Below are 24,679 nucleotides of genomic sequence, written 5' to 3' on the forward strand. Positions count from 1 at the left end.
TTGCCAACTCATTACTTCACTGTAGAGGAATGTGATATTTCTAGCATTCCACTTCAGTGACTAGATTAAATAACTGATGAAAGCCTGCTACTTTGATACTGCTTGTTGTCTTCATAATAATGGTTCACTAAATATCCTGCTTTTGTGCTTGTTTCCAGTCCTTTTGTTTATAATCTGTATCTTCCTGCTTCTGTCTTCAAAACTTTCACATTTAATTCTGTGTGACTCCTTTCTTATGGAATGGTACTTACAAAAATACTGTGTAAAACCGAAGCAACACTTAGAGTAGTTGCTTAATTGATCTTGTTTCATGACTTAAAAGAAATTCTCCCTCAAGCTGGGCTTTTGAAAAGCGTGTTTGAGTACTTGAAGTAATTACTTTAATAGAAGCGTTATAGAAAAGCACCAAGCAGTAGAAGAACTAAGTAAAGAGCAAAGGTCATCTGTTTCACTGCTTCTGAAACTGGTCATCCTAGAGCGTGCTGCACTCACTAATGGGTTTGAGCTCACAGCTGGCTTGGAGCACTGCTGCGTTCCAGCATCTGCAGAGAAGCCAGGCTAGCTGCAAGTCACATATAGGGATCACACTGTACAACAAGAGATTGAGCGTTTTCACATGCTTGTTCACTGTGAACAAAACAGGATTTTGTTCCTGTACCTTTTGAACTGGATGAACAAGTCCAGCACAACAGCAGTCAAGCATGCTACCCTCATCTTTAAACAATAAAATGCAGCTGATAAGCTACCTTTGTTCTTTTAGCTGCCTTTTGAAATGTAAAGCTTTAAATTACGAAGTTGAACTTAACATGCAGCATTTGTACAGCAGCCCCTTTTTTGCTTGGTTGGTTGGGTTTATATTTTGTTTTGTTTTGGTTTTTTTTCTTGTTCTGTTTGTTTGTTCTGAGGGAGTGAAGTTTGTTTGGGTTTTGCACCTTTTCTGCTAAGAGGCCATTTCCAAAAGGAATTTCTGCCTGGTCTGGATTAATTACTTTTCTTGTATGTTGACCCATTAATGAAACAAGGTGTTATAAAACAACATGGAAAGCGTTACAAAGCTGTCAGATTTGTTGTATGAGGTTCAGATGTCACAGAAATCTATTTTGGTCAAATATAAGCTATTTTCAGGTATGTTGTCTGGAGTGCTGTGTTACAGATGTGTTTTTAGTCAGTGTGAGTTTGTGTTCTCATATCACAACAAAGGCTGGATGCTCTTTAGTGAGCTGGAGATAACTCAAGGATCCATTACAGTAACTTACAAAAAAATTAAAATATGGTTGATAACTTTGTCTTGGAGATCTACAGTAAAGCCATCTACAGAATCACAGTTCTGCATAGTAATGCCAAACAAGTGGTAAAAGTGCACCTCAGAAGTGAGGTCTGACATAAAGCGTGTTTAATGACTCACTGAAGTTTGTGTGTTAGATTCAGCGACCAGTAGTGTATGCCTATATACCCTAACACATGTTTAGTATGTATTGTATGTAGGGTTTTTCTCTCATTGGTGAGTTGATCTGAACTAGGAAATAGTTTGAACATACCTTCCATTTACTAGTACTGTTCCTGGTTTTGGGTAATACATGTTTTGAGACAAGTTATCTAATCCTGTCACACCACCTACTGTTGAAAAGCAGACATTGGGCCTAAGTGTTTTTCTTGCCTAAATCTTAATGTAATGTCCTAATGTCACTCTTTCTTGGCCTTAGTGCAAATTGATGATTTCTTGGTCTTTAGGAGTGGAGGTCCTGCAGCAAAACTAATGTTTAATAAAGTGGAATTGCTAGCTAATTTTGTTGTATTTCAAGTCTCGTGTATAGCTTAAGTAAAATTGAAATTTGGTTTAAAGACCTCATAGCAGCCTTCCAGTACCTGAAGGGGGCCTATAGGGATGCTGGGGAGGGTCTCTTTGTCAGGGACTGTAGTGACAGGACAAGGGGTAACGGGTTAAAACTTAAACAGGGGAAGTTTAGATTGGATATAAGGAGGGAATTCTTTCCTGTTAGGGTGGTGAGGCACTGGAATGGGTTGCCCAGGGGGGTTGTGAGTGCTCCATCCCTGGCGGTGTTCAAGGCCAGGTTGGATGAAGCCTTGTGTGGGATGGTTTAGTGTGAGGTGTCCCTGCCCATGGCAGGGGGGTTGGAACTAGATGATCTTGAGGTCCTTTCCAACCCTAACTATTCTATGATTCTATGAATAAGGGAAAGGTATGCTCTTTAAATATGAACTTGGTTGCTCTAAGTCAAATCTGAAATACTGTAGTTGTGTCTCCAAGTAAGATAAACTATATCTGTCAGTCTTTAAAATGGTGATATCATCACAAGTTTTGCAAAATACAGAATCACAGAGTAGTTAGGGTTGGAAAGGACCTTAACATCATCAAGTTCCAACCTCACTGCCATGGGCAGGGACATCTCACACTAAAACATGCCACCCAAGATTCCATCCAACCTGGCCTTGAACACTGCTGGGGATGGAGCATTCACAACCCTGGGCAACCCATTCCAGTGCCTCGCCACCCCTACAGTAAATAATTTCTTCCATGTATTTAGTCTAAACTTCCCCTATTTAAGTTTTAACTCATTACCCCTTGTCCTATCGCTACAGTCCCTAATGAAGTGCCCCTCCCCAGCATCCTTGTAGGCCCCTTTCAGATACTGGAAGGCTGCCATGAGGTCTCCACACAGAGACACAAGTTTTTGTCACCAAAACCAACAATATATATAAAAAAAAGGCTGTCTGCCATATCTGTTTCTGTACAAAAATGAAAACCTCTTCCATAGTTAGAGGCCTGTATAAAAATGTTGATGTTGGAGCTGACAAGAGTCAACTTGGTGCTGGCCGGACAAGTCTATGCGTACGTAACTTCCTTTGGGCCACTGTAGTTTTAATCTGGGTGCACTTTTTTCTGAAAAAAAAACCCAACTAAAAACTTGTTTTAACTAAACAGTTTTCCTTGCAGAAATTGTACGTGTGTTGTCAATATTACAAGAGCAAGCTCCCATCAGAAGATGGCACACTGGCCTCATCTATAAATACTCTTTGTACTGGATTAATTTAACTGTTGGCCATTTGTATTCAACAAGCTCAAATGAAAACAGCATTTAATGCAAAAATGCGCTTGTACCGGTTGGTCACTAAGAACTTGGTTCTGGGGAGTGCTGTTTAACTAGTCCTGGGGAACTAGGAAGTTTTCAGTGCATTATGTGAGTACAGCACAATTTGATACTCTTGTGCTGTTTGTCCTTGATAGGAAGGAATCTCTGGTTTGGGGCCGGTAACAAATGAAATAATCTTTCTTGGATTGTCTTTGAGCTAAAGATTATATTCTTATGAGATCACTAGAACAGCTAACCATAATACACAGAGGTAGGAGAATGCAAGAAAAGCTTCCTGTATGCATATTTCTGCATTAAAGGCCAGTCTTTAAAGCTCTTGACTTGTTCCTGATGTCAATGTGCAGCTAAAATGGGACTCTTTAAATCCCTGGAACCGTTTTTCTGCATTTACAGTGTTTTTTTACCACATCAATATGAGGTAGATTAGGCTTTTTTACATGTATTTTTCATGTGTAAATATTTTAACTTGTGGCCATATATATGGAAGAAGCAATTCTTTTAGATTCTTTCCAACTCCTTTTGTTCTTTTCTGTCCCTGCCCCTTGTCCCCAATTGACAAGTACAGGATCTTTGCCAAGAGAGGGGCATGCTTCTGTGAAAAATTCTCCAGTCTCCTGGGCTAGCTCCGGTAAACCACTCACCAAATCCAAAGTGCCTGTCAAAAGATCAGTGCTTGAGAGAACTCCTAGCATCTCATCAGTCAGCAGTGCTCAGAGTGAGCCAAGTCATTTCAGCAGTAACTGTAAGTATCTATCAGGGTTATGAGTTTTAGCTGATAGTCAGCATCAACTGCTTGTTGAGAAGAAAACAAAAATAATCCCCTTGAAGGGAGTGCTGTCTGACAGAAGGCCTGTGTTGATTCTAGTTCTACTACATAATAGCTCTAGATCTTAGACGTTTTGCCTCTTACTTTACAACTTTTCTTCTTGAGGTATGCCACTTGAAGGAGCTTTGAGTCCTGGATTTTGGTTTCCTGGCTAGAGGCTACAGTAGAGCTCCTCTTTCATAATGAGACATTACAAAAACAGCAAGGCTTGTGTTCACTGAAGGTTTCTTTGTGTTTACATGTAGTGTAGTAAGTGGATGGTGTGAATGGATTACCTGTCATAATACAGCATCTTACAGGGCTTTGATACTAAATGCTCTTTTTGGACTAGATTATTATCTGCTTTCAGAGTTTTAAGACAAAATATGTAGATCAGGTGAAAAGCAGGTAAGTCAAATTGCTTTTAGAATGTTAAATTTTTGCATGTGTATATTTTATAATTTCTAAGGTAACTGTAAGCATTGGTATCTGACCTGAACCAATTCCATTTTGATTAAAAGTAGGGAGAAAAATAACAGAACTTGCTTTGATTGGAAGCTCTACAAATGGTCTGTACCAGCAGTTGTGGGAGTTCTAGGGCCAAAAATATGAAGGACATAACACACAGTTGACTATCAGACGTAGTAGTATTCCCAGCTGTACATGTTCAAATGAGTACATTTAAATATTCTGTTGCTATTGCATTATCTGTTGTTCTTAGAGACTGGGCAAAGGCCTTTAGTGCCAGATGATGTTTAAATCTGTCTTCAATGGGCTGAAAAAGGGAATGGTGATATAACATATGTCTGTAGTTTATGTATGCGCATATGCATGCATACATGCATACATAAATACGTTTTCTCTGGGAGTTTGAGTTGTTTTGGGTTTTCCTCCCCCCCCTTTTTTTTTCTTTCCCCTGGAATGTCTGTGTTTAAAAACTAAGACTTCTTTCCTCAAAGAAATAAGAATGTTTAATAAAGCATGCAGTGCCTATTGCTGTGTAATCAGGTCAGTTCGGTTACTGTGACAGCCATGTTGACTTTTGCTGTTCAGGTTTAGGACTGTATGTGGTATTCCTAAGCAGCTTTGTTCTCTCTTCGTTTTACTCCCTCGTGTAACAAAGGAAAGGGTCATCGCTTCATAACAAAGAAGTGTATTCAGATTAAGTATCCAAACAGATGACTCCTTATTTAGCCTTACTTGGTAGCTGGTTTAATGTGTTTTGTCCACTGCCTTCAAGCTTATAATTTTTTCCACTCCGATTAACGAAGAGCAAGCAAGAGCAATATGAGCTGTTGGACATGGCTGCAGTTTCTCTGGCTTTGAGCTTGCTTTGATCTTTTTTAAATGACTATACCAGGAGGACTCCGCAGTTGCACAGAAACTAATTTTTCTCCTGTTATTTTCGTCAATTCTACACTGACACCACGGACTGACTCAGGAAGCCACTTTGATATTACCTTACTGACATTGCTGGTAGTGGGATCTTACAGCTTTTGTATTATTCCTTTGTTAGCCACGTTCACTGGGAAAAGAAGTAGGTTGTATTCCTTTTTATTTCTATTTTAAAGCATGTGTTTTGTGGAGGTTGGTAAATGCATGCAGTGTTTTGACTTGCTGATTTTTTTTAAGATAGTTTTTCTTTAGTTAATTTCTTACACTTGATGAGAATTATTTACGTCTGGCGGTCAGGTTCTCTGAATCTAATAGGTTACTTATAATTTATAGATAAAGTGAAGTTCTTGAGTTTGAATCAAATTGGAAAGAATGCATGAATTGACTTTGTACTCTAATGTTAGAATACAGTGCTGGTCTTCTTTTTTATTCTTTCAGTTACTCTACAGTGATGTCAGGAAAACTAAATCTGTATTTGTAAACCTAAAATGTTTTTATTGGATGGGTGGGACACACAAAGATGAAGATGGGAGCCTTATGCTGTGAACATCATGAAATTTTTGACTAACTATTGTGGTGCTGTCAAGAGTATTAAATTTACGAAGTTGCTTGGCTTGTTTTGCTTAAGGAGTTTGCCTTGTATTAGCAGGGGAAAAAATACAAAAGAGAGCATTTCTCCTGCTGTGTCAGCTCAGCCCTTTGTAATGGATTGCTATGGATGTCTGTGGATTAGAATTTTCCTGTGGCAGTGTTAGGTTTTCTTGATGTTTTTGTTTGGTTGTTTGTTTGTTTTTATGAGCACTTGAGTTTTATGATTATATTTTTTTGTCTAAGAAAACTATTTGAGAAGTTTGGAACTGATGGAGTTTGAAATGTTGGTGTTAACAAAGGTGTGTTTTGCGTGCAAGCTGTCAGTTCAAGCATTGAAAAACTGATTTATTTTTTTTTTAACAGCAGACAAATCTCAATTTCAGCGCTGCGCTGAAAGTACTGTCGTTTGAGCACACTGAAAGGTTTAAACTCTGAGGTTAAGAACAAGAATCCAAATACGAATTGTATTAGTATAATCGCATGGAAAGGAAATAGTGTTTCAGAAGTGAAAAAGCTGGTCCTGGAGCCGCATTTCTCTGCGGTCAATACTTGACTAAGTGCTTTTAAGGAGTTGAGTTTTTAAACCCTTTAGATCTTAGCTGTGGTGAGATAACTTCATACCTGTCCATCTTTCATCAAGATTGCACTAGCTACTCCTAGTTCTATGGACAACCACCTTTGAATCATAGTGACCAAAGTTTGCAAATTTGCCTTTTTCTGCACTCAGCGTGGTTAGCTGATCTCGGAGCTTATAACAGGACAAAACAGTGCCCTAACTAGTTCTGCACCAGAAGTGTGCTCACTTACCCAACGTGGTACTTCCACAGCATGCTTCTTAGAAGTAGCACAGCAATTTGTAGGCAGTTCTTAGCTCCTTGCAGTGAACTCTGAGCAAAAATCCTTGATTCAGTGACTTACAGAAAGAATTAAGGACTGTTTCAGGCCTTATGCTTTACAAAAGCAAATTGGTTTGAATCCTCTGTCTTATCAATGGATATCCATAGAATAACTGTGTTATTGATGTGTTACATGAATTGTTCCTAGATTTTTTTGCAAGTATTTAGCTTCTGTGCTTTTAGAGAGGCTCCAGCTTTATTTAAAAAATAAAAGGAGGACTTCAATTGCATGTTTCTAAAAGAGAAAGCAGTTTTGTCTCTCTTTCTGAGATAGAAAATGTATTGATTAGTGGCCAAAAAGCATGTTTTTGAAGCAAGTAACTTAACGTGGTTTATGCTAGTGCATTTAAAGATGCTACAATTATCTCAAGACTGTATGTTCCATCTTTCAGTGAACAATATTGGGTATCTAGTTCACCTTACCTTTAGAAAGAGTTAGCCTTGTGAAAACACCAGTCTGAGGCAAACCTGATATGACCCCACTCTCTTTTTCTTTAAATGACTACAGGCAAAAGCAATAGTGTGACAAGCTATTCCAGTGTAACTTAGATTTTGTTTGTCTTTGGTAAATGCAATGTCAATTTCTTACTTCTCAGTGTGTCAGTATGTGTAATTTTTTAGTACCTGAACCAAAGTGTTCTCAGCCTATACTTGCTTTAGAAGTATTATTTTTTTCCTCAAAAAAAAAAAAAAATGCTTTCCCCAAATTTCAGTCTTCTTTTTTTTTCAAGGAAAATAATCTTCATAATGACAATAAATCCAAATCTTTCTCATGTTCCTTTGAAATGGAACCAAATGTCTTCTGTAGCAACTTCCCTGTAAGTTAGAAACCCAGTTTGGGTATGAGGTAGCAATTGGTTATTTTCTTGCCTTTCCCAGTTAGGGCATGTCTACCTCTTTTTGTAGAGAGTACTTTGCTGTATGATTTCAGTGCTCTCTTGGGGGATAGACAGTCTTCTGAGGTCTGTTGTCATGGAGCAGGTCACTGCTATGAATGGAGACTACAGGAAGCTTTTCAGAACTTGTTTAGTAGCTGGTATGGGCAGTTGGGCTCACACTTTTTCAGTGCCTCCCAAAGGGGATGGAAGGGATGCAGAGTCTGCTGGTGGTATGTGCACCATATCATTAAAACAACAGGCTCGGCTCAAATGAGAGAGAACAGGGGAAGGTATCGCATGAGGAAATTGTCTGAGTTTTACTTGGGTTTTATGGTTTTTAACAGTCAGTTCTCTGGCGAGAATGTTTTTGTGTACTGATGATACTTTTTCTTGGCTTAAACTGAAATGTGTTTTGTATTAACTTTGTACAGCAAGATCAGACTTCTTGTTATGTATCTTGATCAAATACTTTCATATATATTCACTTAAGCATGGTTCAAAGCTGTATGTCTAGTTCTGAGAAGTGTTTATAACAGTCATAGACTGATCTGTTACAGGTTATCAGTCTGTACTGAATGTATTGGATGTGGTAGCAACATTTTATTCCAACTTTATCTCCTAACTTGAGCCTTGGGTAAAGCAGGCTTGTTTAAGTATTTAATTTTCCTAAAACTAAATACTGCCTAGAACAAGTTCTTTGTCATTCTGTGTTGCAGCTGCAAGTGCCACAGTCATTATCAAGAATGGAGAATGGCCTACAAAACCAGCCTGCCAGAATGATACTTCTGCTCCTGTCCCTTTGAAAGCAGTACCAAGACCTAGGTTACACTCGTTGAAGTCAACCCCAAAAGGTACATGGCACTGTTTGTAGATAGAGTGAAACTGTAGTTACTACTGTTAAGCTACTACATTCTGGCTGCTGGTGGTTTGTAGGGCAGAACTACCCTCAATTTATCCCGACTATATGGTTGTCCTTGTCCTCATGCAGACTTTGCATTATCTTCATCCCTTTCAGGACAGAAGGGACATTAGGGGACGGGGATGTTTGTTTGAATAAGATATTAAGTGAAGTATCTTCTTTCATAGATGGACAACACTGTTCTGTCTTTCCAAGGGAAGAGTCCCAGAAACAGCTTAGCTTTTCATGCTTCTTTTTCTTGATTTTCTTTTTACTGACTGAATTGGAAGCAGAGGTTTCCTCTAATTCTAATGGGCATAAGACAATTGTGTTTCATCACCTGGTGCTAAAGAAAACATTAATCTAAATGGGCTTACTGGCTTTGTATTAAACATTGTTATGGGTCCTGTTCCTGTTTGAACCAGGACTCCTCAACTGGCCAATGCTGCTTCTTCATTCAAGCTAGAAACAGCAGTTGACAACTCATTCTCTGGCCAAAATTAAAGACACAACAGGAGCAGATAAATGAGCTTGCTGTCTCTCTCTTGTAAATCCTAGTTATAATCAGCTTGCTTTTGTCCGTCTTTGTGGTGAACTGGTTACTATAATTGGATAAACCTAATTAAACACAATGCTCCTGCTTTAGGCTTAAATTTTAAGCTGGTATCTGTCATAACTGAGAATAAATAGAAGAGATGCCTGCCAAATGTCATTTAAAATGGTAGACTATGAAAAGAAACAGAATTTGCCACAAACTATAGATCACTTTGAAACAAACACAATCTAATACATGCAGCACAACTATGCACTGTGCAACATGTAAAGTGACTGGGGTTTTAGAAGTGTGTCTTCAGCACCTGCAGGAGCAGAAGGATCTGATATTCCTCCTTTAGCTTGGTATTACTGGAACTACTCTGGTGGTTTGAGACCTTCCCAGTTCAGCAGGATTATTTTGAAGCTGGAGGCTTAGGGAAATGGTTAGGATCTCTGACCGCATGACCTGTGAGGAGAGGTTGAGGGGTCTGAGCTTGTGTAGACAGATAAAAAGGAGAGTAAGGGGAGATGTTGTAACAGTCCTGCAGTAACTTGAAAAGGACAGCTACAAAGGTGATGGTGCCAAACTCTTCTCAGTAGTACCATACGATGTGGCAATGGGAAACGATTGCAAATTGCAGAATGGGAGATGCAGCGCTGCCCAGCGGGGCTATAGAGCATCCCTTCTTGGAGGTTTGCAAGGTTCCTCTAGACAAAAGCAAGGTCAACTGATCTTGTCTTGGTGGTCCTGCTCTGAGTGGGAGGCTGGATAGTTGGCCTCCAGAGGTCCCTTTCAGACAGTCTTTATGTAGCTGTGTTGTATTTGCTGCTGTTTTGAGGCTTACATAATTCAGTCTTAGTGTGAAAGCTATTAATGTTTCCTTTTGCTTAGAAGCTGTATTAAAGCTATGTTTTTCTTTCTTCCAGTGTGAGTTGTGATAAAGTTAAATATAGCTGAGATTTTCTAGGTAGTGTCTCTTTTTCTGTTTGAATAGATTTGTGCATCTTTTACTTAACTGCAAGTATGTAATATTTGGCATGTCTTTAACTGCTGACATAGCTATACTTTTAAACCTGATCTAAGCTTCTATTTCTAGGAGCCAAGGCCAGGTCTGTTTCACTGAACCAGTGCACACCAAAATTATCTGGACCACTGCACTCAGCAAGGAAAGTCAGTGAGACTAGAGGTAATCAGCTGTTGTGTGAAGTCAGTTTTTCACTTCCATTCTTGAATCCCTCTGTCCTGAGAAAGAGCAGCTGTACTTTATGACTTCAGAGTAATTGAGGTAGTAGTCTGCTCTTCTTCCTTGTAGTTTAAAGTATTGGAGACTGGGTCTTTGAAGTATTCTTTATGTATTTGTATCCTTATGTATTGGTTGGGGTGTATATGTGGCAATCGGGGCATCATTGTCTGTCTGCTTTAAATTTGCATTCCATAAGGGTTCAGAATACTTGATAATGTCTGTTAAATGATACTCTGTTACCTGCTTATAAGATCATATATTTGCAAGACACAACCCAGACTAGATTTCCCAAGTTTGTGTTTAATTTAAGCAAGATTCTTGCGAGAGCATTTTGATCAGTTTTGGCTGTTGAGGATAGTATTTATCTGTATCACATGCTTGTTTTATCTTCAGCTTTCAATTGAAATTAGTCATTTTTTACCAGTGTGAATCAAAAGAATAGATAAATATCTTGAGTCAGGCTTTATAAGATAAAATTTTTCACATTGAGAGCAAAGTTACATTTATGTGGCTGAGGTGAGGGAAGCAAGTTCGGTGCAGGACAAAGCAGAATGTCTACTGTTGAAATATCTGTTGAGGGATCACAGACTCTTTGTAAATCATGAAGAAAGTTGATAGGTGCTGTCAACAGATCTTTTACCAAGTTCTGCACATGGCTTTTGCTCTTAGACCTGGCAGTCTGAAAGAGTGCTTTCATTTAATTAATACTCTTGTAATGAACTTCTTAGATCAGTTTTCACATGACTCTAAAACAATGCAGAAAGGGTAGATTAACCACCTCAGTGCTTTCATTTGTATCTGTCTTGATTGGTAGCACATTTGAGAGTGCTGTGAATTTATACCTCCTTTATATAAATAAAATATCTGGATTGTGTAAATGGAAAAAAGTTACTATGATGCCATTATAGACAATTGTTTTTTTATTAGCTGTGGTCCTCTATGAATGAGTAAAATAAAGCAGTGCTACTTGGCATAAATGAAGTATGATAATTGTAATTGAAAGAAAATGTTTGGCTTATTGGGAATTTGTCATGCATTTTCCAAGCAGTTTAACCTTACAATTTGCTTCAAAAGGAAATCTTGCTTTTGAAAATGCCATCAGCCATTGCAAGAAAGAAACTGCAAGTTTCTTGTTTCAAGTTTGTCAAGTTTGAGGAGCTTACGTGGAACTGTTCCTTACTGGCTTAAAGTGTAATTCTCTTCTTTCTCCTCCTTAATATCATAGGTAGTCTTGGAAGAAATGGACACCAAAGCTTATCTTGCTTGGGCTCTGGTGAGTTTTCTTAAAGCATTTTTACATTTTCTGTGTTGCAACTTAAATTAGGTTTATACATTATATTAGTATATTGGCTCTCTTCTTGGAAGAGCAGTTTTGCAATTGGTAATTTCATAAACCATCGCTGTGTTCAGTTTCAGGGGATACGGAGAAAAGTCTAGGGTTTTTTTCTACTTACTGTGTTTGGGCTACCCGGCTCTTACAGTATGCAGTCTGTGCTGTCACTCTCCATGTTTCCATTAAGGCCTAAGGAGGTTTTAACTGTAATAAGAAGTATGACAGTGAATCCTGAATGTAGTTTTTGCTGTTTATCCACATTGAGGTAAGTAATGATTAAAGCTCATATGTTTTGGCTTAAAAAAATAAATAGGTTCATGCAGTATAACAGGTTTTTCTGGAAGGTTCACAGTAGGTACAGTTTTGGTGTGAGCTGTCTCTGTGTCACTGCAGACTACACTTGAATAAGAAATTGAAATTATCTGAGTGTGTTGATGTGTGTGTGTGTCTGCTTGTATGGCAGAGGGAGGAATCACAGCTGATTAAGTGGCAGATGGCATTCCAAAAGCTGGCAGAATTTTAAGGACTTCATATTGGGTTTGTTTTGGGTGTTTATGCCAGTCAGGACACCTGGTGCTAGTTTTTATCTGGCAGGAGACAGAAAAGTCTTCAGATGATGCTTCTACTTGCAGCAATTTCCAAGTCTTTTCAAGAGAGTTGGCAGTCCAAATTAGTTGCTTGAGCATCAGTGTGTATGTGCTGAATTAAAAGCTGCTTGTAATTAATTACTCATTGAAAAGCCTTCTTTGAAAGATACTGAAGACCACTGGGAAGCTTTGTGTCCCCTGAGTGAATAGCAGATGTCTTTCTGAAAGAGGTGCTGTAGCCAAGCAGATGTTACAAGTTTGAGTCTGGAATTACTGGGTAAATAGGTTCTGACCTGTAACTCTGGTACTGTGGCAGTGTTTTCAGTTTCCTGTAGTCAGAACATTGAGTCCAGTGCTTTTGCCTTTTAACTCTCTTGGGTATCTACATATTAATTGTTACTGAGTAGTTTTCTTGATATCTTGTGTTAAGAATGAGGGCTTCTGTCATACAGCAGGCATAAGACTTTGCACAAAGGGCTTACTCTGCTTGTTACTTTTATTGATACTTGGCTGAACTAACATTAGTTTAGGTATAGCCTGACACCAAGTATCATGAGCTCATGTGTAGTCCATTAAGTAAGAGTGTAGAGGATGCTACAGCTAACAGCATAATGTCTTAATTAGCTCAGTTGAGGAAACTCACAATAAGCAACAAAATCAGTTTCTGCACTAGAAACAGAAAATTAAATTCCTGTTCCACTTGCTTATGATAGTCTTAAAATATAACTTTATTTTCCCCTAAATTTAGCTTGGCATTTCCTCTGTTTTCCATCCAAAAAATGTAATTACTGTTCCCTCCCCTTTTTACTAGCTTAATGTAATTTTTCTTGTGATTCATCTTTTCCAACGTAGTAAAGAGTGTTGCTACATAGCCTTGCAGTATTATATTAAATATAAAAAAATGCTGTAAAAACACAGCTATAAACTCCAAATTAGCTGTAGTGTTTAGTGAATCTTTGTCAAATGGTCTTTAGCAACATACTTTTGCCAGTTCAATGGCTGTGTTTTAGAGTTTTTAATAAACCTGTACTGTTTCTTGTACTAAGTCAGCTTCCAAAATTGGGTGGTTAGACTTTCAACTTAATACGTTTCTAACATGTACAGAGTTTTAATATAATTTCCCATTTATGAATGCAAAGCTTTCTGAAGGAGCACTTTTTCTTTTTTAAGAAGGATTTTTTTTCTATCTTCACAATTGCAGATAGTTCTTGTAGAATAAAAATACTGTGTGGCTGCTTGACTGTTGTGCAGTACAATATCCTGCATTTTAAGGAAAGACAAATGATCTTTTTGAAATGAACTGAAATAATGCCAGCTGGTACCATGGAAAATGGGGCCTTCTCCTTTTTCCTTTTTTTTAGCAGACTTGATATTATAGTGAAGCTTTGTTCTCGTGATTTCAGCTACTTTTGAAGCTTTTGTTCTTTTATTTCAGTGCCACAGTTAACTCTACAGTTTTTAGCCTCACTCACTGAGGAGGTCCCACCCCACTTCTGTTTCTTGCTGATGTGCTCTGTCTAAAGTCAGGACTAACTTATTGCAGTAGGACTCTGATAATTAATTGCAGTATCAAGGCATTAGCTGCCTGCTTAGTCGTTAATGTTGAGTTTTGTATTACTTCAAGATGGAAAAAATAGCAGGCATTTCTAGGATATGGTCTCTGTTCTCTGACTGTGCTCTTTATCCATTTTCCATTCACTTACAGCAGTGATGCAAAGCTGGAATCTGTTTGACAAAGCAAGGCACAACATACTGTTAGTGTGCCTATAAAATTGGAGAGACGTATTTGCAGCTGTTCATGTTAAAACATTCACAAAGCTCCTTTTTGTGAACTCTGTATTTTTCACGGGGTGCTATTCCAGTGGATTAAGTAATTTCTGCAAGTTCTGTGGTGTATTGCTTCAGCACTGGCTTTGAAGCTATGGCAAAATTAACTTACTGGGCATAATGTATTTTATTATGGTTTTTAACTTGCTAACTTCAAGTAAGGATGTACATCTGTACTTACTGTAATGTCTTAGATAGGACTGAAAAGGTTGCCGCTTGGGAGATGTAATTTTGAACTAGATGCAAAAATACCTCTCAAAATGGTGGAAGGGAATGTCCTATGAGGAGCAGCTAAGGACTTCAGGCTTGTTTGGAGAAAAGGCAGTTGAGGGGTAACGTCTTTGCTCTCTACAGCTTCCTGGGGAGGGCAAGTGGAGAGGGAGGTGCTGATCTCTTCTCCCTAGTGTCCAGTGACAGGACATGTGGAGATGGTCCAAGGCTGCACCAGGGTGGTTTAGTCTGTATTAGGAAGCATTTCTTTACTGAGAGGGTGCTTAAACACTGGAACCAGGCTTCCTAGGGAGGTGGTCAATGCCCAAAGCCTGTCAGTGTTCAAGGGGCATTTGGCCCATGACCTTAACAACATGCTTTAACTTTTGGTTAGCCCTGAACTGGTCAGGCAGCTGGACTAGGTGATTGCTGTAGGTCCCTTCCAACTGAAATAGTTAATTCCATTCTAATGCAAGTGTTCATATGATTGATCACAGAGCAGGTAGGACTGGGGAGCTTATGTAAGTTAAAAACAAGTCAGGAAGAATAGGAACAGGTGGCAGTTCTAGCATAGGTCACAGAACTGATGCTAGCTACGTGCATATTCACTTTTAATGCCCTTTTCCTACTGTATAACCTAAACATAATTAGATTATTGCTACAGAATACAGCTTTTTTTTTTTCTTGAGTGCCTAACTTTGCAAGGTTATTAAATGTAAAATTAATTTTCTTCAGGTAAGAATGTGTGTTCATATAAAAAAAATAGCCCCTTCCCAGTCCCAGCAGTTCTGCTAAAGAACATATGTTACAAAGCTCTATGTGACTGGTTTAGGACAAAACAGTGTGTCAATATTGTCTAAACAGTAATTTTAGGTTTCAGGTATGCATTAAAAAAAGTCCATCCTATGGTAATTTGTGGAACTTTTCCATATAGTAAAACTTTGTTGTCCTGTTGTTGAACCAGCTTTGCTTTTCTTTCAGCGTCCTCTAAAACTCTACTGTTCAGTTCATGGGAAATAAATTCCCTTAAGAATCATACAGGAAACAGTTTTGATGGGTAAATAGCTTAAGTATTTCAAAGCTCTTTCCTGTTCTGCACTGAAATAAGCTAGGTACCTTGTGCAGTGAAGTTAAAAACCGGAGGAAGATTTTGCTGCTTAACAGCTAATAGTTTTGCCCTGTGCTGAAAGCACTCCAGGTGTAGAAAGGCGGTGTGTAACTGCTTGTTAAAACTGGGCTGAGCAGGGAGGGTTTTGGTGCATGTCTTCCATGCTGCAAAAGAAGCATCTCTGACTAGTTCTAACCAGGAATTTCAGTATGGATGTGCTGAGACTGAATTCTCCATCTCTCACATTCAGAGCTACATCTCTTGCAAATAAGTTGGATTTGCCAGTTTTTCTGTCTCTACCCCTCTCTCAAAAAGAAAAGCCTGGAAATTTTGCAGAAAACCTTGGAACAGTTTTGTGACACAGGAACAAAATGAGATCCAGTATTAATGTAGTTAATATTTTACATGTTGGAACTTCTGTGAGTTCAATAGCATGAATTAGTCCTTTTGCCTTGTTCCTTGAAAAGCGACAAAAATGTGACTTCTTAAACTTCTTTTCACGTAGTCCTGTGCATTGGACTATTTTGTTGCCTTTCTAGCTGTGATGAAAAAGCCAGCTATAGTATTTTCTTTTTTTTAGATGGTTTGTTTTTTTTTCATCCGTGTGAACTGTGAGGACTATGTGAATGACTTGTCTCATGTGATCTAGCCTTAGAATACCTTCAGGCTAATAAGGAATGTTCTTATAAACAGACAGCAAAGCTGCTTAAGTGGTGTAGCTATTACATGTGAACCTGCTATAAAAGTAGGTCTTTGTTTTGCCATTTCTATATAAATAAATGCAGACTTAATCTAAATCTGTGTGAATTTGGCTTTCGTTATATCTCCCTAATGAATGCATTCATTAAGATTTTTATTTTGAACAGTTAAGGGAATATCTGTAAACCTGGAATAACCTTTGAAACCCAATAGCTGTTAACTTTCTTGGCCAGACTTTTCCAGCGTTACCAAAAAAAGTATGATACAACAGCTGGATCCCGGGATTTAATTCCTTAGTTGAAAACTACTATGCTCCAGACATCTTCAGAGTGAAATGGCTGGTGCTGATGTTCAGAGAATGTCACCTTAAATTCCGCAGTTACCTGTTTTGCGTGTTTTGGGGGGGGGTGTTTGTTTTTATCATTTTTGTTTTAATAACGGGAGTTTTCCTGTCCTAGGATGTTTGTCAGGGTAGAGAATAGAATGCAAAAACCTGAGACACATGACAACACATATTTAGTGTATTCCAGATTGGTCCCTACAGCTGTCAAGTAAGTGTATCAGTGTATTTGTGTGCATGTTCCTAGCGTTCTTCCCAAGCTTGATCATCTGAAAATTAACACTTTGAGGAGGCTGTCTCTTGTTCCTTGCTAAAAGTCAACACTGCTCCCTGTACCTTCAACAGCTACCTTACAAGAAACAGTGAATTTTGAGATCTCAAGGCTTGCTATGGAGTAACACATGGGCCAGCTCTGTTCAAATGGTGGGATTCTGTTGGCAGTTTCTCAAATCAGTGAACTGCAAGTGTTGGGATTATCTTTACAACCCCAGCAGTGAGGATTTGATGTGGATCCTGCCAGTTTTCCTACAGCAAGTGTCATCCATTAAGGCCTTTTGTAGCATAACCCAAATAGTTTTTACATGGTCTGTTTCTTCTGTTTAGTGCCTTCAAGAAAGGACCTGTTTTCTGGATTGTAAATTCAGAAATGTTTATTTATTATTTAATGCCAAGCTTCTGTGAGAAACTTGCTCCCCAGCTCCACACAGCCGTACTCCAAACTCTTGGTGATGCAGAAGCATACAGACTTTCCATGGAGGGATGGTTTGTAGCTCACTTCTCTGGTGCTTATTCTGATGTTGGGAGGAACGTCTGTAGTTGTATGCCATGGAATTTATTTTGATGTTTCACAATAACAAGCTACACAGGAGGAGAACACAGAGTTGTGGTTTTCTCACACTTGTGTAAACATTGAATAGGCCAACCTCTGTGTGAGTAGAAGGGGCAGCTGAAATGGATATCCACAGATGGTATCAGCTCAGTCCAAGGGATGCTTAAAGAAAGTTTCCCAGTGTTGGGAGCTGGAGTTCAAGGCTTTTCTGTCTGTCCTATAATAGCTTTAAATTGTAGCTAGTCCTAACAATACAGTCTATAATTTTAAAATATCTAAATTCTCACTTCCCCCACCCCTGTCCCCAGTGATTGAGAGCAATAAGTTCTTATTTTCTTAAGAGACTTTAAAGCTTTGGCTGACCAGCAGGGTTATGTACCTACAGCAGTAATTTTTATTGTGTTATTCCAAACTGAGTCGCTGTACTCAGTGCCAGATTATATCATGTTCTTGAAAATGCCATCCTGGTACTTGATTCTTTCTCTACTATCTTGGTCCTTCCTTGTTCAGTTAAACCTAGACATGGATCTCTTCTGATGTTCTTAGACTTGGTTTTTTTCTTTGACTCTGGGGAGTTCCTTAGGTTGTGCACAGAATGATATTCTCTGTGCTTGCAGTAAACAGTGGGTAATGGGGTGTCATTCTGCTGGATTTCTTCCTTAACTTTGGGGTAAGGTGTATGAGGTATCCCAAAGCTGACTCTTAATATCCTCTTATAATTAGTTTTTTTAAGTTTCATTTTGAAGTCCTCTGACTTGTTCCATCTGGCTTTCTTTAAGTCCTTTCTTCCCCTGTATTTCTTAAGATGTTTTTCAGCAGATAGAGTAGCTGGCCATATTTTTGTTACTGACCCCTGTTAAGGAGGTAAGTTGATGTAATACTTGAAAGACCATGGAAATGTCTTGGAGGTTTGTAACTCATGGAACTTGTGTCAAAGATGGTTAAACAGCTTGTAAAACTTATTTTTCCTCTTTTCCTTGATGCGTGAACTCAAAGACTTATGTATATGCCTAGCTTGTAGATGCGTCATATTTTGAATGGGGCTTTGAGCAACCTGGTCTAGCGGAAGGTGTCCCTGCCAATGGCATGGGGATTGGAACTGGATGAGCTTTAAGGTCCTTTTAAATCCAAATTGCTCTGTGATTTTTATGATATTCTAAGGTCTGCTACCCTAATGTTAGTGACATTATTCACTGCTGTAGAGTAGCAGGCTTTTTTTCAAAGCTCTGTAGGATTTAGATGGAGGCAGTCTTAACAAAAATGCCATTTTGGAGGGGACATCCTACATGTGGAAATTAACTTGCTGCTGCCTTAAGTCAGAGGTTGAAAATTGAAATTATTCTTGCAGTGTTTTGTGGCTCTTCTCAATTCTGCAGGAGTACAGACAACGTAAATGCTGCCACTGTTCCGTGAGAGACACATAGGTAAGCCTGATTCCTGTAGCTGTTCGCCTAGGAATCTACTACAGCATCACCTTCTGCTTGACAGGCTGCTAAATTTATAATGATTAAAAGCTTCTGTGTCCTAGAAGAAAACTAAATTATTTAGGATTTTAGTTCCTGCTTTGTGGGAGTAAAAGGGTTGCTTTCTTCTTTGGGTGGGGATTGGAGCTTAAGTCCCAAAGCTGCAGGCTGCATTAGGCATGGCAGTGGGTACTCTTGCCTGCAGGAAGGTTAGCTTTTCAAACTGGAGCACTGGCTAGAGCAAGGTGGTCACAGGAAAGTGGAAAGAGCACAGTCATCTTCCAGAAATAAAAACGAGGGCACAGGTGACCCTTTGGCTCTTGGTAGGCTCCTGCTTCTCACGTACCTCTTTGCATAAGCAGTCATGTCTCAGTTCTTCCTGAAGTAAAGCATGCCAGTAAAATCCATCTGCTCTGCACTGCCCTTGCTGTCTTATGACACAAAGACAGGTGTCCTCTGTGTAGGCTTCTCAGATCTAAAGATCCAGCCTCTGATTTAGACTTCTTTGTAATGAGGCACTTAACTGTGCTGCAGTGGCTTTTTGTGTGATTGTGAGATGTGGAAGGAGGGACAGAGACAGCAGAAACACATACAGATACTGCAGACTTGACCTCAAGAGGCTGACCTGAAGAGCCTACAGACGCCAGTGCCCTTTGCTCCTTTTTTTGTCATGTTGCTAATGTTCCTAGGGAGTGGCAGATACACTAAGTCTTCTGGGGTTAAAATAGGTCTATTCCCACCATCAGTCTGGTACTGTGGTGTCATCAGGTACTGATGCATTTAGCGACCGAGACTGAATTACATGGTCATAGCAGGGTAGAGCCCCTCTGTCCATGTTGATCACCAGTTTTGCCCTTGCAGTTGGAGAAAAGCCAGCAGTAAGGTGCTAGTAAATGAAATCTGTCAGTCCTTTTGTTCTCTGGGCTGCATATCACTTCTTATTTTATCCTGCTGCTTTCTGGTGCTATTTTCTATCACCCTTATCCAATGTCAAGATAGAAAAAGACCTCTCTGATCCTCATGTTATGCAGGAAATGTAGACAGCGCATGTTCCTGGCAGGCTGTGCAAAGATCCCATGGATTATTTCCCGGCTTTGTACCCTGCCAATGCCAGGCACTTGATGGTCATCGTAGGAATACAGACATGGACCTGGAGATGCTTTTTTCCTGAGCCAGGGAAAGAGCAGATGCACAGCCACCACCGTGGAGCACACCATGCTGGAACACAGGGCTCTGGAACAGCTACATTGGAGGAACCTCTCTGTGAGTTAAATCTCTCCTGGAGCTATAGGGATGGACAGTCCTCTTGCCGGCTGCTGTCAGTGCTCTTTGAGCATTGAGTGTTACATGAGACTGACATGCATCTATTACTTTTTTTTTAGTGCTGTCGGGTCTACCTCTGCATGAAGCAGACTTGTTTTAGGTTTCTGGGGTTTAGCAGGATTTCAATCTTAGAAGCTATAGAAAGGCATTTTCCTCAAATCAGAAGTTTTTTAGAAAGAGATAAGATGGTGTATCTGTTTCTTCATGGCCTATTTCCCCCCAAAAAGGGTGGGAAAGAGGAGGTGGTGTAAGTATTGTTTGTGTGTCTCCGTAAGAAGAGTTTTGGTCTCTGCTACAAGGCTTTTGATATCCACATAGAGCCTTTATCTGCTTATATTTTGCCTCATGATTAGTCCTTCCCCAATCTCCGGAGTGCTTCATTACATCACGCTTGCCCTCTAGAGATTCTTTGTTCCGCTCCTGATCCTAGGAAGGAAGTTATGATTTCAGTGGGTACTTCAGCTGCTCTGGTTTTACAGGATAAGGAGATGTTTTTACCTTTCTCCCAGGCACTACTGCAAAGATGGGGAAAAGGGAGGGGTTGCTTTTGGGGGGTATCAGGTTGGTTTTTTTGTCTGTCTGTGTAGGGGTTTTTGGGTTTTGGGTTGGGTTTTGTGTGTGTGTGTGTGTGTGTGTGTGTGTGTGTGTGTGTGTGGTGGTGGTTTTGATTTTGTTTGTTTTCCCCCGAACCTGACTGGACTGTTTCTGTCTTTGTGACAGCATCAAATTGGGATGGTGAGAGAACACTTACTACATAGAGCATTTCTTCCCTTGGGGAGCTGGGACAGAAGGAAAACCAAAGGGAGTTCCTGTGGGTGCCCTGGCAGAAGGGTAAAACCTGGCATGGGCTGGGCATTGAATGGTGTTTGAAGGCTGGCTGTAGGCCCAAAATGGTTTCATTAAGAAGGCATTTGACAGCGGTGATCTAATATTTGAGGAGATGGGCTAATGAACTAGGCTGAATACCAAAGCTACTCTAATGTGCTGTAACAAGCCTTCTATTACTGCTGAGCGTGGTTTCCGAGTCTAATAATCCTGTAACACAGAAAGGATGTGGTGTCTTTGATACTGGTGTTAGATTGGAAAAGGGTCTGGATCTGCACGCTGCTGGAAGTACAGATGAATACACATTACTAGTGCCAAAGCTCTTCAGACTAGAAGGAATAGGATTTTATAGCAGTAATGACATGCATGCCCTCCTGTGTGCAGAGGCTGCCCTGGGAACCAAACAAAAAAAGCTAATTTACTGTCTTTGTACTTACTTTGAATGGCTTTGTGGGGTCTGAAGACATATTATGGTTCTTCAGAGTTGGTGGTACATCACTGTGCTGGGAAATAAATGTTTTGGTACATGATCATAAAACATTCAGGAGTACTCTCCCACAGTACACTGTGGAGATTGGCTTAACGGGTCTGATGGTCTTCATGCTGGGCCGCAGCTATTTTGCTGCTCTTACAAGGAACTGCTTTATTGTCACTGTCCTGTGTGATGTTAGAGATACCCAGAGACATTCTAGCTGATGTGGTAAATAAGCACTAGAGAATTTAAAATGTAACACATTTTAAGCCAGAAAGACATGCCATCAAAATTTGTGGTAAGCAGAGGACAGGTAAGGCACCTCTGGGACGAGACTGCCTCCTTCAGAGCAAGTGGGGCTCATTGTTTCTGGAACTAGAAAAAGTGTCAGAGGGATAGGTGCTAGAGAGCATTAACTGGAGTTTGGTGAAATGGCAGAAGTGCAGAATCACTGGAAAAGTACCTAATTTTGTTGTCCCTAAAAATATACAATAGCTTTGGAGGGCAGCTCTTCAAGCAACCCAAAGGAAGGTATGAGCTGTTACTGCCTTGTCTCCTGCATTGGCTATGAGATACCTGGGGGGTCCCTGCTCCTGTGGCTGCCTAGCAAGGCAAAGTAGTGAAATGTTTCTTTTTACACAGGCAGGTGGACAGTGCATGTGTTCATAGTCATGGTCTTAGGTGAAAAATGTGACTTTTTCTAATATCTGTAAAAGTTATTCCTCTATTTTCTCTTTTCTAGCTGTCCCTCTCATTTCATTCTTGCTGGTGGCATTTGAAAGGGACCAAGGTATATGCAAAACTTTCGAACTCATTAAATAGCAAGAAGAAACATTTTTAAGAGGGTTAATTAAATACAGAGAGAGCATCTAGGAACATCTGCACCACTGCCTGTTTGCTGTAACATTTGGGTGCCTTCAAAACCCAGCTGGCAGAGATGTGTTTTAATATGAAATTGATGCCTGATTCCTTGCTCGTCATAAATGGAAGTATCTGCAGAGCTGAGCTGCCAAGCTGAATAGTATTTCCCTTCAGCAGATAACAAGTACTGAATTGTTTTTAGAGAATAGATGTGTTTCTAGATTTGTTAAGACTTTAAATGTTTACATAATATTTAATGCAAGAAAGAACCCCTCTGGTAAAAAGTGTTAGCTGATAAATCTTCTGATAAATTCATGTCAATTGAAAGAGACTGTTTTAAAAAGAAGTCATCCTGAAAGGATTCTTGGAGAAGAGAGCTGAAATATGCCTCCAGGAATATTCAGATAATCTCCTTAATGTCTCCAAAGAACAATTACATGGTCTGTGACACTGCTGGATGATATATTCAGCTGGGGAGACCACCCACTTCCTCCTCCTCCCTCCTCATCCTCCTCCTCCCTTTTCTCCTTTCCTAGCTCCCACAGAGTCCCATAGCAGATTAAGCATCAACACGGTGATGTAATTTAGAGGCTGTTGGTTTTCCGAATCACTAAGTCGGTTTTATTCTGAGGACAAGCTTTGTTTCCACAACATCTGGTGAGGAGAAGCTGCCAGCAGCATTTACGCTGTGGATATCTGCCTCTGCTGATTTTTTTTTTTTTGCTTGTCTGTGCATAGGGAAAGAGAGCAAAGGAATGGAGACTTGACTACTTCTTCAAGCCTGTTTTCTTTAGCAGGAGCTGCTCACTTCTGCTAACAGTGATTTAAAAACATACTATGTGACAGTACATGGATGCTGTTTCTTGCTTGTTTATCTTCCACTTGCGCTGAAGACATGTTATGGTCCCCGAAATTTTCCTTATCCAACATGCGTGTAAGGCTGACAGCAAAGGGGTTGCTCCGAAACATTCGTCTACCTTCTGGCTACAAGAAAAGCACTGTTATATTTCATACAGGTTTGTGGTTTCTTAATATGATGATTAGAGCATGCATTGAGGGAATATCTTGTTTACTTCAGCAGCAGCAACTGGGCATGAAAGTTTTTGAATTTCATAGAAAAGCCTGACTTTTGAGCAAAGTAGTCTCGTGTTTTAAGTCTGTGTGTTCATGCACTTGAGCTGAGCTGCTCATCTGGGAGATGGTTATTCTGTTTATGAAACGCTAATTGGAATTTGCTCTTTCTTCTCACAAGTCCGAAAATAGTATCAGGAAGTCTGTGCTATTAAATATTTATCTAATCATTTTAATGATTTTCTGCTGGGATCACTGTCTTTTCTATACCTTAATGGGGGGGGGGGGGGGGGGCAGGGAGTGGAATGAATACAGGAGCTGTCGTGATGTGGTGTTCTGTCTGTGAGAAAGATCTGAATACTTGTAGATGTGTTACAGTGCATGGCATGTTAAATACATCTTATTTGCAAGTAGGACAAGCAAGCTTTAATGCTCACTTGTGTTGATACAAACCTAGAAATTATGGAGCGTTAGAGACATTCAAGGGAAGTGTGTGTTTAAACATCCCCCCTCAAAAAACCCAAGCCAAAACAAAAAACAACAAAAACCACCAGGAAAAAAACCCAGTAACAACGACAAAACCCTACAAAACCAATCCAGCAACGAAGTCACAGCAAAATTCTTAGCTGCATCTGACCTGATTTTCATCTTCAGTGGCAGGTAAAGCAAATAAAGCAAGTATCTGGAGTGGGAACAAGACTGTGGAAGCTGACTTTTGTTCCAGGACATACATGGTTTTGGTGGAGGGTGGCAGTTGTTTGTTGTTAGTTTCTTTTAGTTAAGATACATGACATCTAAAGAAACTGGTGGCAGCCTGCATATTACATAAGGCGTTTTCTGCACTGCACTATTTGTAATTTTCTGTCATTTTACTTAGGGAGGAGCAAGCAGCTTCATAAACTAGTTTTGCAGAAGCTCTTACTCTCAGGCATTTCCTCCCTCTCCCTCCTGAACACCACCCTTTTTGCTTTCATTTTATTTGGAGTTCAGGTCTACCGGTTGGCTTGCTTTCCTGTCCTGGCAAAGTAAATATGGTGTCCCAGTTCATCCTGGATGATAAACTCAGTTATGAACGTAATATAGGCCAACTATAAAACATAATACAGACTTCTGTTTGCAGCTTGCTTACATGGCTTTAAGCTAGGATTAAAATACCTTGATGCTAAAAATCCTTATATAAGGAAGTCTGTGCGTATACCCACATCCTTGATGTTACTAAGAGCGTGAAATATCCACATAGTACATATTCCAGGGACAAAAAGCCTAAAAGAGAAGGGGAGGAGATAATGCTCAGTAACTGCTACTTAAATTTGTATAATTTTCAAAAACTAAGTGCATGTATCAAGGGAATTTTACAATTATAAGAATCCATTTGTG

At 39.6% G+C, this 24,679-nt stretch overlaps 1 protein-coding gene across 6 annotated transcripts in view; it reads left to right on the forward strand.

Annotated features, from left to right (window-relative positions):
• Window positions 1-24,679, forward strand: part of MTUS1 (microtubule associated scaffold protein 1) — a 119,581-nt gene that overhangs the window by 45,411 nt on the left and 49,491 nt on the right. For 2 of the 6 annotated variants that reach the window (XM_065696371.1, XM_065696361.1), the window contains exons 4-7: window positions 3,679-3,855; window positions 8,395-8,529; window positions 10,208-10,297; window positions 11,580-11,627. The exons of 1 other annotated variant lie outside the window; for it this stretch is intronic. In XM_065696371.1, the coding sequence (XP_065552443.1) occupies window positions 3,679-3,855; window positions 8,395-8,529; window positions 10,208-10,297; window positions 11,580-11,627 (450 nt within the window). Of the gene's footprint in view, window positions 1-3,678; window positions 3,856-8,394; window positions 8,530-10,207; window positions 10,298-11,579; window positions 11,628-18,665; window positions 18,712-22,795; window positions 23,248-24,679 lie in introns of those variants that run through there. 3 more of the 6 variants (XM_065696378.1, XM_065696414.1, XM_065696406.1) reach the window with 3 other exon arrangements.

This window comes from Lathamus discolor, chromosome 1 (genome assembly GCF_037157495.1).
Source record: "Lathamus discolor isolate bLatDis1 chromosome 1, bLatDis1.hap1, whole genome shotgun sequence".
Lineage (NCBI taxonomy): Eukaryota > Metazoa > Chordata > Aves > Psittaciformes > Psittacidae > Lathamus > Lathamus discolor.